Source organism: Agelaius tricolor, unplaced genomic scaffold (genome assembly GCF_023055355.1).
Source record: "Agelaius tricolor isolate 1412-34295 unplaced genomic scaffold, bAgeTri1.0.p SCAF_11, whole genome shotgun sequence".
NCBI classification, from domain to species: Eukaryota; Metazoa; Chordata; class Aves; order Passeriformes; family Icteridae; genus Agelaius; species Agelaius tricolor.
Genome location: NW_027269271.1, coordinates 1,003,603 through 1,021,443, shown reverse-complemented (window position 1 = coordinate 1,021,443; position 17,841 = coordinate 1,003,603). Strand labels below are relative to the sequence as shown.

The 17,841-nt window shown below is 44.7% G+C and overlaps 1 protein-coding gene across 3 annotated transcripts in view; it reads right to left on the bottom strand.

Moving 5' to 3' along the window:
• Positions 1–17,841, bottom strand: part of NOTCH2 (notch receptor 2) — an 89,718-nt gene that overhangs the window by 63,527 nt on the left and 8,350 nt on the right. For all 3 annotated transcript variants that reach the window (XM_071435720.1, XM_071435721.1, XM_071435719.1), the window contains exons 2-4: positions 16,199–16,280; positions 6,245–6,504; positions 5,243–5,578 (exon numbers count right to left, since the gene is read on the bottom strand). In XM_071435720.1, coding sequence (XP_071291821.1) covers positions 5,243–5,578; positions 6,245–6,504; positions 16,199–16,280 — 678 coding nt within the window. The remainder of the gene's footprint in view (positions 1–5,242; positions 5,579–6,244; positions 6,505–16,198; positions 16,281–17,841) is intronic.

Here is a 17,841-nt window from a genome sequence, read left to right as displayed (position 1 = left end):
AAAATCTCACCAAGCCATTCTATATTTTCACATTTTAACCAGTTATACTACCAAAGAGCTGCTCTGAGGTATGTGAGCTTTTCTCTAACTGGGTCCCAGGATCTAATTTTGCAGTTATACAACCTGACTCTCTTCCAGAAAGCCACTGAGCTCACTGTTTTAATGTATTTGGACACCTGACACTGTTTCCTGCTCCCCCCTGTGCTGGGACTCACATGTTGTCCTGTGTTTTCTCCCTGCACGAGAGCAGTTTGCAATCCACATCCTGACTTTTGCTCCATATCTCAAAGCACACCAAACTAAGGAATGAGAACCTCAGGGGGAAAAGTGTTCCCACTGCTAGCAGCATGTTGTTCTTCCCCTAGTACAGACTGACACAAGCAGATAACTTTATTCCTATGTCATCTGAAATCTCCACCCCGTTGCTGAGCATCCGATCCAATTCCCTCCGAATCTTAGTCCTTTAGCCTTATTTCAACCTCTCAATTACACCCCAGACTTTCTAGGCTGCTTTCAGGCCCAGTTAGTACTAAGAACAGGAAATTATGCCTGAAATATATCACGTTATTTCCAGACTTAGGGCCTGCTGACAGGAAATCAGGGATGTAGAGAGCTAAAACCAAGCTGGGCTACTCAAGGCAGCACCTGGGCTGCTCATCTGGAGCAGAGGGGCACCCACCTGAGCTGGAACCCCAGGGCTGCAGCCATGGAGGAGCTCAGAGCTCAGGAGAAGGTGCTCATGCCCAAACCCCAGAGCTGCAGCCATGGAGGAGCTCAGAGCTCAGGGGAAGGTGCTCATGCCCAAACCCCAGGGTTGCAGCCGTGGAGGAGCTCAGCAGAAGGTGCTCATGCCCAAATCCCAGGGCTGCAGCCATGGAGGAGCTCAGAGCTCAGGGGAAGGTGCTCATGCCCAAATCCCAGGGCTGCAGCCATGGAGGAGCTCAGAGCTCAGGGGAAGGTGCTCATGCCCAAATCCCAGGGCTGCAGCCATGGAGGAGCTCAGAGCTCAGGGGAAGGTGCTCATGCCCAAATCCCAGGGCTGCAGCCATGGAGGAGCTCAGAGCTCAGGGGAAGGTGCTCATGCCCAAATCCCAGGGCTGCAGCCATGGAGGAGCTCAGAGCTCAGGGGAAGGTGCTCATGCCCAAATCCCAGGGCTGCAGCCATGGAGGAGCTCAGAGCTCAGGGGAAGGTGCTCATGCCCAACCCCAGCTGCCCAGCACAGGGAGCTCCATGTGTGTGGGTCCCCAGAGGTGACACTCAGCCAGGAACCAGTGTGAGGTTCCTTCCTCTTCCCAGGAAGTGCTACAGCTCTCATAAACAGCTGAGGTTCCTTCCTCTTCCTAGGAAGTGCTGCAGCTCTCACAAACACTCGCTGCAGCCTGACAGATCGCTTCCTGAACAAGCCCTTGGAATTCCCTAGGGTCCTTATCTTAGTTAATGGGTAATTATTTTGATGGATAACAATGAATAATCACTTTCCCAGCTAAGAACTTCCTCTATTGACTTGTTTAACATTCCATTAAAGGTTAGTTGCCAAATGAAGTCCTTTTTTGTCAAATATTTATAACTACTAGCTCATTCTTATATTCAAAGGAGTTGGTAATGCTTCAGGTTACGTCTCCTACAAGGAATTTTTTTTCACTACTACACTGTTATGATTGACCTAACATGCTCACTTGCCTACAATCCCGTTCCTACCTAAATCAACAAAGCCTAAAGGAAAAATGATTAAGCCAAAGGGATAAAAAATGGGTTTATTTTCCAGATAGATGCAATACCAGTACTGTATATATGTAACTTCACTTGGTGCTTGCCACCAAATGCTGACTTAACACACATGACTTCATGGATTACCTAATGCAGGATTTGTTTGTGTACATCCACAAGTGACATGGGAACCTGGGAATTTTAAATAGCAGCTGGACTCCACTGTACATAAACAGTACTTGTGTGACAGTAGGAAAAGCTGCTGTGACACACAGCTCCAGGTTCTAGGTTCCTCCTACTTTTTCAAGCTCTCATTCTCACCTATCTGTATTTACAAATAAATTAAACTCACTGAAAAGCTAAGAAGGAAACATCTACAGGAAACAAGAACCCATTTCAAGGCCAGTTCAGTAGTAGCCTATTTATGCCTAAAATGCTGCTTGGGCACAGTTTCTTCGAAGTGTGACTTTTACAGGTCACAAGATGCAAAATCCTATCAAAAACCACTCCAGCAGTTTGAGATGTAACTGCCTCCTGCCTCTGTGGCCAGAACACTCAGCAATGGCAGCATCTTAAGGCAGCCCAGAAGGGCCAGAGCAATTCCATTTATAGTCACAGTATCATCGGCATTGCTCCAGTTCAGAGAGGGAGTCTGAAGTGGAATTTCTCCTCCATAATCTTGGCACTGTCCTCCAGAGGAGCAGGCCTTGTTCACATCCTCCCCAGGCGTGACAGGCCACCATTTCCCTTCTTTTTCTGTTGACCTTTCCTTTCCAGACAGAACCTTTTCCAACACTTCAGAAATTCTGCTCTGCACTAAGGGGGGAGAGAAATGGCTGGGTGCCCTGCCTTTATCAGAGAGTTTAATGTAAGCATTTGGGTCTCTCCAACAGCTCCCTTTTTTGCTGTTTTTCAAATGACTGGTTTCAAAAAAAAAAAAAACCAAAAAAAAAAAAAAAAACAAGCTAGCAAAACAGCATGGCCAACTTAAACAAATACAGGAAATAGAAAAGTAAAGGCTCTCAGAGCCACATTAACTCACCCCCACTATACACACTGTGTAACAAGTCAAAAAAGACAGCTAATAATCCAAAATGTGTGAGGAGTGTAGGTGTGTAACTGTTACTATAGCAATCTCATTTCCATTTCCTGACCGTATTTCAGCCAGCCCACACACTTGTCTAAGGGAAAATCTGCTCCTACTCAGTCTCGTGCCCTGTAAGAGAATCTCTAAAGCAAACTCATCAGCTTGACAGGATCAAGTCCTTCTAACTTCATCTTTCTCTCTTCTTCCTCCCACCACACTGCTCCTGCATGAGGTCTTAAAGTCCTTGAACTGGCTAAACAGATCTGATTTTAAAGGAAATTCTGAATTTCTGGACAAGACTGTTAATCCGGAGATACTTGGCTTATAATTTAATTTTAAAAAGATGCAAAGCAGAAAAGCAATAAATTCCTCCAGGGCAATGGTTAGCAAAACTACTCCATTTTCAAAGACTCTTTCAAAGCACTCTCCCTCCAAGCATAGTTAGAATAATTGCTTTCAAAAATAATGATCCATCCTTCTACTTTTAGACTGACTTTGCTAAATTCTTCAAAATCACATGCTTGCTCAGACAACCCAGAAAGTGGTGGTGCAGACACTAAGGTTGACAACACACATTTAAGGTCATTTGAGCCAACACCTCAAGACAAGGGTCTCCAAAAAGAGAACAGTTTTCACAAGTTCTAACTGCCCTTTCCACACAGACCTGTGACTCCAGATGATCCTCATGAGAACACAGCCACTCTATATTCATCCCAAGTAATGGGCAGCTGCATCTTTCACATCAGTAACAACAGAGACATGCTTAAGGGAAGAGAGTTTACTTTTCTAGATTACCACACACCAAGTCTGTGTGTGCCAAACTGCAATACACTCAAGTAGGAAGTCTAGTCAAAAGCATTTCCAAACACTCAGTTTCCCATGGAGTTGAATTACTCAGTAAAAAAAATATCAGCCTAAAAATACCCTGAATAAGCAAAGACAACTGGTAGGGCCCTGTTGTCAGGGCTGACAAGTGGATAGGGAGGAGGACAGGATGAGACCAGCATCGCAACCAGGTGACACATGGCCGCTTGTAGAGGTGACACAAAACCAGTGCAGCCCCTGATCCTGAGCTAGCATGTCACCCCTGCTGTGCATGAACTCAGGGCAGCTAACAGCATCAGAAAACAAACAAATCAAAATTTATCTGGAGACAAAAAGGGTGTGGTGAGTTGGAACTGGTATCTTGTTAGATTTAGAGGAACTGGAGAAGGAAAAAAAAGAGAATAGAACAGAACTTAGTGTGTCTTAGGGCTACAGATGGAGAGGGGAAAAAGACACGTGCATTCTTCAAACACTGAAGTTACCTGAGGCCTTCACTGACACAAAATTATGTATTTGTAGATGCTTATGCACATAGAATTTCACATTCCAAATGGGCATTATGAGATACCACCCTAATCTCCTTGAATCTACCTTGTAGCCTGTACCTATTAGATTCTCTGACTCTAACTGGGTTCCATAGAAATTTGTAATTTCTGACTGCCTTCCCCTTCCTTCCTTTGTGTGTCCTGAAATCCCAGCACTCAGAAATGAGTTAATAGTGCAGAAGCACTACAGAGGCCCCCATCTTGCTGAGATTTGTCCCTCCCAGCTGACAGGGCACAGAAACCCCGAGAGGAGCTCTGGGGAGGAGCAGGCAGGAATGCAGAACCATGGCTGCAAACAGAGCTCTCTGGAACTCAGTGCATCCCTCTGGGTGTCCAGAGTTGCCAGGGATCCTGCCAGGGGGCTCAGAGACCTTGGCACGCAGCCCAGAACACCTGTGGGTTTGATTATGACCCCTGGAGCAAATTACCAGCTTTGTATGAGGACCTCAAAGTCAGAGAAGTTTAACCGATGTAATAATAAAAATTACCACTGGGTGAAAAGGTAGATTTTGGGATTTCTAGAATGGAGGTTTTGGGGACAAGATGGAGGGACTTGGGTGTGTCCAGTCCTCCTTCTTGTTCTTCTCTACCTCCATCTTCTGCTGTGATGCTGGCACTTTGGGATTGGTTTAGAATAGAGATTCACTGTCTACCATAGGTGATAGCTACTGGAAAGTAATTGTTAAATATATAATTGTTAAACATAAATATGTTAACTATATATATTTATACTACAAACTATGTATAACATATTTATAAATGTAAATAATAAATAAATAGAAATATTTAATAAATATAAATGATATTTCAATAAATATAAATAATAAATAGATATAAATACGTTATACGTAGTTTGTAGTATAAAAAGACAACACCATTCGAGGGCGGTCAGAGTGCCACCGGCTGCCCTGCTGAGCAGACCTCGGTTGGGCAGAAAGAAAATGTTATAGATAAGACTTAATAAACAACTTCAAGACCGAAAACTGAAGAGCTCTGACTCGTTCTTCGGACACACGGGCCGAAACAGAGACTTTTCACACTCGGGGCTGCAATTAACAACTGAGCCCAGAGGCTCACCTGGCAGGCAGTTGCACTCGAAGGTGAAGTCGCTGGTCTGGTGGCAGGTGCCCCCGTTGAGGCAGGGCGAGGGCGAGCAGGGCACGTAGAGGCTCTCGCAGCGGGGCCCGGTGTAGCCCGGGCGGCACTGGCAGCGGTGGGAGCCGGGCAGGTTGACACAGGTGCCCCCGTGCTGGCACAGCCCCGGCGTGGCACACTCGTTCACGTCCGTCTCACACCTCTGGCCCGTGTAGCCCGCCAGGCAGGTGCAGGAGAACTTATTTCCAGACATGGTGCATGTACTTCCATTGGCACAAGGTTGGGATGTGCAGGCATCAATCCACTGGCATTCCTTTCCTTTAGGAAATCAAGGCAGATTAACAAAAATTATTTCTGTAGAAAACAGAATCTCTTACACTGCCTCAAATTTTTTACTGAATTAAATCCTTACATTACTGCAGGAAAACTGATGTCTGCATTTTACCCTATTCTATCTGAAATGTAAATGAATTTGTGGTTACACATGAAGCCATTTACTGGGTTGCAGCAAGATACGGAATGTTGTGATTTATAAAAACAACCTGAAGTCATACTACATACACTGACAGTCACTCTTCTTCTACCTCCCCCTCAAGAGTGAAAGGAATAAATTTCCATGCTTCCCCTCAGGCATCAAAATATTGTTTTCCCATAGACAGATTTTGCTGGCCAAATTTGCTCCTTTTTTTTAAACTAGACTCTGAATTCAAAGTGTAACAGCCACTCCAGAGTAGTTTCTGCATTCAGTTTTCCCATGTGGACAACCCCACAAGATCCAAATATTTTTCTGCTTACGTGTAAAGGGTAGGGAGTCTGATTCCCTATTCCCCTTTGCTTTTTTTGGTCATGAAGTCATTTAGACTTCCTCTCATTTCCTGTGCCGCAGCTAGAAAACTTGAGAGCATATTAGAACTGCCCCAGAACATTCCAGGGTGAAGCTGTTCCCAAAGGAGGGGGTCTGGAGGCACAGATGCAGAAGCCCACCTGTGAAGCCTGGCAGACAGACGCACTCGTACGTGTCCGGGCCGTGGGGGTGACAAGTGCCCCCGTTCAGGCAGGGCTGGGACACGTAGCAGAGGTGAGATTCTGAGTACTGACACTCCTCCCCTGTGAATCCTGGAGCACACTTGCAGGTTGGTTTTCCTATCAGGGATGCAGCTTCACAGGTTCCCCCGTTCTTACAGGTATTGCTCTCACAGGGGTTTCTGTACTGGCAGTAGTCTCCAAGGAAGCCTTCTCGACACCTACAAGAGAGGAGAAATTAAGTGCAGCAGTCCCACCTGAAGCTCTGCTGTTCTGGGAAGACTCCAGGAATGAGGTCCCACGATCACCACAAGTCCTGAAGTTTGCAATAATTGATGGTGGCACTAATAAACCTAAAGGCTGACGTTACAGATGTAACAGGGACTTCCTGTGGGACTGTCTCAAATGAGACCAAACTTAATGCAAATGGTGAAACTGCTCATTGCAAAATAAATACCACATTCAATCAGGGCTGCATCAAATGCAGAACCTCGTTTTTGCACTTCCCTTCAAAGCTTCAGTAAAAGCCTAAGTGTTAAAGAACTGCTGAGAAACAATTCCTTGTACCTACTCCCATTCTAACAAGCACCCTTTTCTAGAAGAAAACCAAGCAGTTTAATAAGGCATTAACAGCAGGTATTATCCATCCTCCCAGAATATTTATAAACATTGTAGAAATGCAGTGTCTGGGGACCTGGAGCTCTGCAGCAGCTCTTTCTGCACAAGGCTCCCGTGAGACAGGAATACACTGTTATCCTCATGCTGATAAGTGCATCTGGGACTGGGACTGCCTGCAGCCTGCACTCAAATAGCAACACAAGCACTGCAGTCAGGTCTCCCACGCCCCTGGCGAGCACCCTAACGACAAGGTCATTGTTCCTCTGTCTCCCACAGAAAAACGAGTACACACACACTATCTACAGCCAGGGCAGTATTTTATACAAAGATCTCCAACTGCAGAATAATTGCAGTTACTTCTCTCTAACCTAAACTTATGTCAATACAGTCTGACTACGCTTGTCAGCTGTAATCCATCTTTTAGCTGGCCTTTGTACTACAGATTTACCATTTAACTTCCAGAGACAGAGGATCCAGGCAAGCAAGCCTGCAAAGCCCACCTCCGTGGCCCCCCCAGGTCCATTGGCTTCTCTCAGGTAGCAGAAAGCTGCAAGGGTACACTCTGGATAAAAATAACACACGGGACTGTCCTCTTGCAGCTCTTCCCGTAGTGCACAGCTGCCTGCTGTAACTGTGAGTAACCCAAGAGACAGCCCAAGAGAAAACGTATTTCATAGTGGAAAAAAAAACCAGAGATGAACATTAGATATGCTTTGTTCCAGATCAGGAAAGGGGTAATTATTAAATCAGTGAGTTACTCATATTTGAAGGGAGGAGATTCCAGCTGCTAGAAACACATAAAGTCTCTAGTCGTCAAGCAGGAATGTAACAGTAAAGAGGCTGCTTTTTTCCTTACAAACTTAAAAGTGTATGGTAGATTGGAGGAAGAAAAAAGCAAAACCACATCAACAACAACAACCCCCACCATCAAAAAAAAAAAGAAAAACAACCAAAAAACATCACAACAAAACCCCACAACTAACCAGACAGGCTCTAAAAATTAGTGGAAAAAACAAAGAATGGACATGAAGTTGTGTTTAACAGGATCCTACAGGAATCTGCCTTTGTTCCTATGCTATTCAACACATCTATTGATTATTAACAATGGAAAACATCAAAGCTGGTCAAATATGTAGGTAGGAGAGAAGACAAGTGGTTGATAGAGAGCAGCAACATGCTTAACAAGGCAGTCACCACCCAAAATGCACTTAAACACTGCAAAGTTACACAAAACACATAGGGCATCCCCCCCAAACCAGAAAACGGAGCTGGGAACAACATACTTGCTCTGAGGATTCCTAACAGCCAGATAAATGTGAATTCCTACCATGACAGTTTGGCCAGGGATACTTTACATGTACAAATGGCACATATCAAGAAGGAATAAATGAGATTATGCTACACGTGATAAATGCTTGGCACAGCCACTACATCAGTTCTGGTGTTTGCTCTTTAAGAGAGAAGAGCTCAAATGAATTAAAAGAAGCCAGCAGTAATGATTAATAGAAAACTCTGGCCACAATAAAAGGCTCAGGTGGCTCAGTCTATTTAGCAAAGGGAAAAGGGAACAAGACAGTTAATCAAAGCTCCAAGTATCCACTGTGAAACACAGATTTAACAATAATTCCCATTCTACAAGATCTGGCATAACAGAACTGGGCATTTAAAACTTTAAGCTAGATGAATTCACTTTAGAAATAGGGTAGTATCTTTTTTTTCAGACACAGACTTGTACACAGTCTCTCAGCAGCAGAGAGAAACAACTGGAAGAACGCATTTAAGGTTGTAGTGGAATTTCTCCATCACTCATGCTTGTTTAAAAGAAGCCCAGGATTGGCTGTTTCAGGGAGAGTATGCACGCTAGTTCAAACAAAGCTATTCAGAGAGGTTATTATCCAAGTTATGCAAGGGGCCATTACTAGATGACCACAACTGTTTTTTCTCATGTTAAAATTTATTAACTAGCTTTAGCCATTTGTCTAAAGCAGGAAAGTCATACGTGCACAATTGTAATTTACCATTGCCCACACCCAAATTAGGCTCCTTTCACTGTACCTTAATACTTTCAACTTCATGCCCAAGAGTAGACATGAAAGGAGAGATTTTGCAGGGCACGGCAGGATTAATAAAGTCACAGAAAGCAAATCCTGAGACAGCAGCAATTCAGAATATCCTCTGCCTCCTGTGCCATGCTCGGTGCAGCAGCCCAAGGCTGTGGGTCAGCGTGAGCCACAGCCACATCACACGAGAGGCAGTCCTGGGCTATTCTGAGCCTAACCCACACAGGCTATGGGCTTCCTTTAACATCCAAAATCTCTCCTTGCTTTGCCAAACGCCAGCGGGCTGCAGCACGGCTCTGCAGGATCCCCCGAGCTCTGGCAGGCAGCAGGGACAGCTGTGCCAGGAGCTGGAGCTCAGCTCAGCTCCCACGGCTCCAGAGCTGCTCACGGAGCTCTGCCCCTGCTCAGAGCCTGCCTGGGCAGCCACGGCTGAGCCAGGACTCTGGACATCCCTGTGCAGCCCATGGCTGTGTCAAGACAAGCTGAACTTCAGTCCCAGAGCCTCACAAGTCTTGGTTACAGGGATTTCCCCCAGTTTTATCACTGCACCAAGCTCCTCAGATAGCACAGCACACACACCCGTAGCTCTCTTTACCATGAAGGAAAGAGCAACAAACCAGAGCAACCCACCTAGGCATCTCATCAGAGCCCCTCCAACTCCACCAGGAAGTACAAAATAAACCAAAACACACCTAGAATTTAAGTGCTGAAGTGCTTTTTCATTGAACAGCTGTAAAGCAAAACAGAAAGTCTAGAGGAACCTCTCATGTTTTGTCCAGAAGTAAATAAACCCCCAAAACATATCTTCTCTCCAACCCCTTACATTCAAGGACACTGGAAGGGGCATTTGGCTGTTGCCCCTAGACAAGAGAAAGAAGGGAGCCTAAACACTGATTAAGAGCATTGCTGGTATGAATGAAAAGGAAAGCTGAGATATGTGCTCTGAGACAACCATCACCCACAAACAAACAGCATTTTGTACACAAATGTTCTGGTACAAAGTTGAAGAGCACTCCAAGACCAGGCTTGTTCTGGTATCTTCTGAAGCTAATCAGAAAAACATGGGGGAGTGCTCCCGACAGGGAACAGCAAAACCTCTTTTAACTTCAGCTCTTTTCATCTGGAAGGAGGAACATGCCTGCCCATGGAAAGATGGTAGGTCAGGTATCCATGGCCCTTGTACCCACCATTTTGTTCTTCTCCTGGAGAAGTGCCTGGTCACAGAGTGATGCAATTTTGCCCTCCAGCAATTCAGTGCAATTCTTTTTGCATGTTAAAGAACAAAAAAACCTACAGTCCAGATTTTCAACCATGTCTCCCATCAAACACATTTCTAGGCACGAATACTAGTAATTTAGTTCTAAATGTTGGTGAAGACAAAACTGCAAGTATTTGCTCTTGATTCATGTTGGGCACCACATCATTTCTCTAAGAACAGAGGCAAACACTGAAAACATGCAGTGTAAGTCCAGACTTTTTTATAGGATATGATTAAACTCAAGGGCAGTTCCAGCTTCCCACCACCCCTGCTCTGGTCTCATCCCAACCTACTCTTTCAAGTTCTCTTTAGAGAGGAAAAAAACCCCACTTGTCTACAGAGCAGCTTAAAATTGTAGCAGCTTGTGTCAGCTCCAAATGACATGATCAGAACAGGAAACCAAATCTTTTCCAAATAAAAGCCACTGTTTCTCCTCAGTTTTCCATTTAACACTCAGAAAAAGAAACAGGAAGATGAAGTTTGTTCTGGCACTTTCTGGAAGCACACGAGGTCTCTCAGCCTACTTCAACAGGAATTTAATCTTTTAAGAACAAATTTCACATACAACTTAATTCAAATCATGATTTCTGAAAGCTAGAGAGGTTGAAATGGGAAAATGTCCTGTGGGCTGCATCAGCTATGCAGCTGCTTCTAATTAAAGCTTCTCCTTTACTCTCTCTGGGCTACTTTCCAGCACAAATACTTTAGAGCTCAGCCTTTTTTTTTTTTTCCCCTCCTCCTTTTCAGCTCCAGCCTGCATTTGCCTTAGCTCAGGCTCTCATGGAACTAAACAAGAGACGTAGAAACAAAACAAAGGTATTTATCCAAATTTAAAGTATCCACAAACCCAGAGAGCTGCATTCACTCTAACAACCTAATGCTGCAAATCAAAGTAGAAGACTCACAAAAGCTGTGCTTTTGGTTCCTCTGCCACAGAATTACACCAAAGCTACCTTCCAGAGCTTAGTTCTCTCCTGCTTTCAATAGACTTCTGGAAAATATGTCTGGTCTGTTGGAAAAACTTCCTCATCTGCTGTACTCTGTCTGCCTGGGCACATTCATGAGACAGCCTCTTCAAATGCACCTTATAGACAATTCTAACCAGACTTCCAGATGTTTGATTTTCATGGGAGTTTTCTACTCAGGCCCACGATATCATCTGGAGATGCACAGAAGAAAGCAGATGGTTTTAATTTAAAGGCAAAGGGAAGCATTTCCTCGTAGTCCTGCCTCTCCCCCTCCAACCCAACTCTCCTCCACTTTGATTGGAAGATGCTTCATCGAAGAGACTAAAAAATTTCCTCTGATGACTGAGGCGAGAAGGGTCCCAGCTATTCTGTTACAGATCTTAACCAGACTTCCCTCTGGCTCCCGTGCTCTGACTCCCACACCTACACCTCCTCTCAGGAGGCAGAACAGGATTCTCTGGTTCGCTTTACAAACGCTCCTTCCCAGGTCTCAAGGCGCCCATTTATGCGTCATACCCTGAATGCGAGCGCTGGGATGGGACGGCCTCCCTGCCCTGCCTTTAAAGCAGCACTCAGCTATTGTTCCCAGCCCACAGAAAGTGCCTCTGCAGAGAGCCACTCCACAGTGCAGCAGCAGCAGCCACACAGGGTTTAATTCAGCTTTTTTTGCCCATCAGAGCTCTGAAGAGCTTTTGGTGCACACAGGTAACTCACAATAAAAAACTGTGACTGAAAATCACTACTCTGTTCCCAGAATCTTAGCTAGCTGTGCTGCACTCTCCCCTTTTTCCTCTGCCCTGGTCTCAAGGGTCTCCTTTAACTTCTGAAAGGAGACAGAAGGAAACTGAAAAGGGCAGACCATTCTCAGAAAGGGACAACTTCTCAACTTCTGCATTTAGCCTCTTCTGGAAAACTCTCAGACCTCATCCTGCTACAAGGTCTCCTATGGGTATTCCCCATTCATTAGCCTAGGAGTGATCAGTCTCTCGAGACAGATCCCAAGCAGATATCAGATGCAGTCTCAGAAGCAGGTCTGCGGTCTTGGATCTTGCCTTCAGCCCCAGAAGTCCTCTTAAATCAAAGCTAAATTCATTTATGAAGGTCCATCTTGAAGGAAAGGTAGGCCAAAAACCTTGCAAGGGAGTTGAAGTTACTGTCAGCTGGAATTAAGATAGAATCCCCTTACTGTCACGCCATTGCTGCTTTGAGTTTAGCATTTTTTGGAGGTCCTCCCGCTGCCAGCGTACACATAAACTGCATCATGCTATGGAAAAGGTGCACAAACTTCAGCACACGGTGAGAGAAACACTACTCACTGAAGAGACAGGGGCACACAAAGCTGTACAAACCCTGGCAGCTTGGGGCAGGAAAGGATGTGCTGCAGGAGACTGTCCTCTTGGCATTCCATGTCCCCATTTGAGTGAGCACAGCTCAGGGTTTTTACACCATCAGGAGTAACAGAAGACCTCAGTGTTAAGGCAGCACTTGGTTTCACAGAGGTACAGCTATCCCTTCTGGATACACAAATTGCAACAGTCCTAAACTGTTGGTCAGAAACTCAGTCCTCAGAGCCTGCCAAGCACAAGAAGTAGCGAGGCCCTAAACCTGCAGCACCCCTATGTCAACTCCCTCCCCACTTCTGCTTCTCTCCCTGGCACAGCCTTGCTTCTGCTCCCTGCCACTGGGGTGGGAAGCTGGGAGAGGCCACAGCTCTGGAACATGGGGAAATGAGTCAAGAGACTCTCTGCTCTTGGGCCCTGCCCCATTCCAAGCAGAGGCACTGCCCCATCCTGCACCCACCTGCAGGGAGCAGATCCTCATGCTCAGAAAACAGCCATGCCAAGATCTCTGCTCTGCTTGTCCTTGAAGCAGCTCCCTGTGCCCACACCTTCCTCCCCAGCCTGCTGCAACTGCAGAAACACTGCAAGCTCACAGCTCTGCCCATGGGCTCTTCCCACCACTGTTTCCCAGTCATCCAGCAGCAGGGAGACAAGAAATTGCTTTGCTGTGATGGTCACAATCAGCACTGAGCAATGAGGAACTGTAACCCTGCTTCTCCTTGGATATGAGAGGATACAAGAAGATTCCTTCGTGTTTGACACTGCAGTGGGTAAAAGGCTGCCTAGAGATGCTTTGAGGGGAAAAAAACCTCACCCACTACGACAACAAAACACCCATCACAGTGCAAAGCAAAGCCAAACTCCAAACTGAACCTGCCTTTTGTCAAAGCAGGACCAAGAAAGCTCGGAAGGACGGGTCCCCTCCAGTGCTGCTGCAGATACAGACATATTCCGTGGAATAAGGCCTGCATCCTCACCATGAGAGTCACTGAATGAGTGCAGAAAAGAGCTCTCACACAAAAAAAAAATCTGTCTTTGGAAGATACAAACACAGGAATGTGTAATTTTCTAAATATAAAATCAAGGTCAGAGGAGGTCAGTAACTCTGTCGAGCAGTGCCACAGAAGGACAGCCATGGGCCAGCAGCGTCACCAGGGGAACAGAGCTGCTTAAAGGGCACTCACAGCAGCAATCTGATAAAGCTCAACCCCAGCTTCCTTACAGGGGTCACACTCACTGTTCCCATAACAGATGCCAGACACACCACCATGAAGGTTTCTCAGCAGAAAACCAGCCTTCCCTTTTAATAGAGGAGATGCTACAGGATGTTCAAAGGAAGCTGCTTCAGCAACATGCTGCCATCCACTGCTGGGCCAAATAACCAGACTAGGTGTTTTCTTATCAGTGCTTACTCATATCTTATCACATTTGGTTATTGCTGATGCAGGTTCTCCCTCAGCAGTTCACCTAGGAGACAGCAAGACTGACGGGATGGCCTGACCACACACTACAACAAACAACTCAGCCAAGAGGAGATACAGAAAGAGGAAGAGAGCCAGTTATAATAACTTATTGCCCAGTAAAGGAAGTACTGCAGATAACTTCAAGAAAGTGGAAGGGGTGGAGATGCTGCTAATCATTGAGAGATCCTGCAGACTTAGAAGCCAAGCCACTTGCTTTAGTAATAAATTCAGTTTCCTAAGCAAAACATTTCTACTCTCACAACCATCAAAAATTCAGAAAGTCATTTAGGTTACTAAACTGGAGAGAAAGTTCCCCTATTCAGAGTTCCTCATAGTGCAGGAAAGAAAAAAAAAAGTCAAAACCAAAACAGGATGCTAAGAATCAGCTTGCTAAAGGTAGAGACTCCACAATTGAGGTGGGTTTTGCTACTTTGTTCCTTCCTTTCTGCAAAAAAAGTGTTCTTGAGCCAGAACTAAAAGGCACTTACTAATCTCTGTATAGAGCTCTTTGTTAGCCTTTCCAGTTAATACAGCACCTGCAAAGGAGCTGAGCTGTTTCTTGAAGGAGGGGTAGGTTTAAAACCAGCAAGAACACTTTGCACAACAAGGAGGAAGGCAACATTATTATTGTAAATGTGTGCTAAAAAAAAATGTAACACTGGTCAAAGCTGCCATTGTAATGAGGGAAATGCGTCAAGATCTGGACTGCACCACAAACAGTGCAAAGTTAATCAGATGAACCAACAGAGGCTGTAAAAAACAATTGCTAAGACATGGTTAAGAGGAACATGCAAGCTGGAGAAAATGTCCTGAAGAAGGTAAAAGCAGCAGCAACATCAATACCAGTCTTGTTTATTACCTTTATTGTGACCTACATACTTTGGCTCCAGACTAACATGCTTAAGGACACACCAGAAAGACCTACAGAAGACACCTATTTCTTGTTTCAGTCTCAAAATAGAAGTGAAAAGTGGGAAAAGTTCCTGCTCTCTTTTTAGAAGGGCAGCTTCTTTAAGCTGACATCAATATAAAAGCCTGGAAAGGAAAAGAAATAGGAACCAGCAAAAAGTAGAAATTTTAGAAGAAACAGGGAATAACAAGTTACATATTTGCTTTTCTGTGGCCTTTCTGCACATCAGGTATTGATCTGAACCTGAGGAGAGCCTCCAATTAGATTATGATTTCCCCTTTGTGTGCCACAGGTGCAATTCCAGTACATCAAGCTCTATGTACCACATTAATAGAGAACTAAAGGTTGTGGTTAGGGAAGATGGAAGCGTAAAGAAGTGTGAGGAGCACAGCTCTGTGTTAGCCAAGCCAAATCAACAGGAGAAAATTCACTAATATTTAAAGAATGCTGGCACTAAGATAATGTCTTAGCATGCTAGAAAATGACACAACTTGAACTGATGAAGTAAACAACCTCTAGAAAATAATCTGGTTACTGCAGACGTAGTAAATTAACCCAACCAAACAAAGAGGATTAATTTTTTGGCAAAATAGCACTTTATTAAAAAAAAAAAAAAAAAAAGCTCAGTACTGCAGTTTAAAAGGTGAACTGCATTTAAATAGATGTGATGTTCTCCAGATAACATACACCCTGCCAAAGCTCCTGCTGATGAGCTTCCCATGTCCCATGCGGCAACAAAGTGAAGATGGGTGTCAGCATTTACCAAAATCAATTTACAAGATGCAAACAAATGTGGATGTTTGGTTGGGGGGTGGTTGTTAGTGTGTTTCAGCAACTCACATGTATTACTTGTTCTCAAGCAGTAGAAGGGAATTGGCACACTTCAGAGTGCAGAATAGTTCTGAAAAACCTCAAAAATATTTAAATTGAGGCTGGAGCTCTATAATGTAAGGTGAGCTATTAAGATGGGGAGCAAGTTTCAACTTAGCTTGTGGGTCTGGAAACATGGTATAGACTTTACCTCTATGACGGGTTTGGCCTCAGTTCCCAACCTAGTGCAAAGAAATCCAACTGAAAATATCCAAACCCAAATACTGAACAAGAATCCCAGATCTCCTACATTACAAAAAGCTAGCACATAAGAACTAATGCATCATAAAGAATCACCAACTGTGCTAAAACTGTTATGCTGAAAGAACCCTTTAAGAAAATCTCAAAAAATCACATTTCCTTTCTGGCTAAAGTCCTGAAGGAAAGAAAATGGGTAATTAAATTGATTAGAAATGAAACCAACTTACTTGCAATATCCTGTACCATTTTGATATGGAATGCACTTTCCCTCATTAACACATGGCTTGGAGTCATCCATACACTGCAGAGCTGAAAGAAAAGAAAAGAAAACAACCATCAACCCCATAGCTACAATACATGTCAGGTCAAAGCTTCATTAGCGTATTCAGGGGAATGAAAACTTTATAGGACTGGAACAAAAACAAAGACACTATCACATAGTTGAATTTCATCTCTGGCAGCATCAAAAGAGCCAGACTGAAAGAAGAATCAAATACAGATTTGTTCATCAGGCAACCAAATCTTTCCAGAATTTCTTGAAGGTGGGTTTTCAAAGCAAAGTGAGCAGTAATTTCAGCAAGCTCCAAAGACATTCGTGTTGGCACCTGCATACTTTGGGTTAAGTGTCCTCAGTTACTACTTCTGATCAAAATTTTGGACTGAAATTCTCTGAAATACAAAGCAGCTACTCCTAAGCCTTCTTCCAGAATATTTAATCTGAAATCCCTTCCTTCTTTTTTACTGTCTCTAGGGGTATACCTGGCACTGAAACAGGGGCATCTGTCCCTCATGAGCTGACCTGCTGATTGTCACCAGCAACCCAGAATTTGCTGTAACAGGTACTGTTGTGGCCCTCTGACTTCAGGCAGGATTGTGTTTGCAAATTAGTGGAAAACACCAGAGCAGTTGACAACTTTCAGCAATGAGTTTGGTATTTCTAAGGAGATCCTCTGTAACTCGCACTTGATGTTTTTGCTGCTGTGTTTTTAAAAAGGCATTAAGTATGACACAGCTCAGGGCCAGCCAGTTTTTTACAGGAAGCTCTAGTGAGGTCTGTCCTGATGGAACCTCCAGCTCTGGCAAGTGCTTTTCCCTTCACAGGGACCTGAAACAGCACTCCAAAGTGACCAGAAGGGTGGGAACTCTGCAGGAGCAGAGAGCACTTTGGAACCACAAAAACTGAGCCATTCCACCTAGACCACAGCCTGCCATTTGAATTGCACCAAACTGCCAGATAAAGCTCTCAGAACCACATCAGCTGGGTCCTGTCCTGAGCTTATCCACAGACCAGAAATCACAAGCTCTTCCCAGCCTCCAGTTCTGTCTCCTAGCCTCAAACTCACACCCTTCCATGCCTTTACAGATCCCCTTTCCACAACCTTATTGCATTTGGGAAAGCATTTAGCCAACCTTAAAGGCACCTAAAGACATCAATAATATCCAACCACCTAAACTGCCCACTTGTCAGCCAGCTGTTGGAGAGTTGACTGCCCCCCTCCCTTTTTTTTAAATAAAGATGGTTTTCCTTTCCTCAAGTGGTACTAAAGTTTCAATACAAACTCAGCAAGGGGCATCAGGGAAAGCTGATGCAAACCACCACCGAGGTTGATGTGCTGGTGACTAAGGAATGGGGCTGGGAAGAGTTAACACAGCAGTCCCACTAAGCTCTGCCTGCAACCCGAGCAAATTCAGTCCAGCAACTGGACAGCTTGGAACAGACTCTGCTTCTGCAGTCCAGGGCTTGAAGTGTTATTTCTCAATAACCCTGAGCACATAAACAGGTCACACACACTACGAGGCACTACAGGAACGTTTCACTTGCAATCCCTATAGAGAATACAGTTAAATTCAACCCAGGGAAGAGTATCAG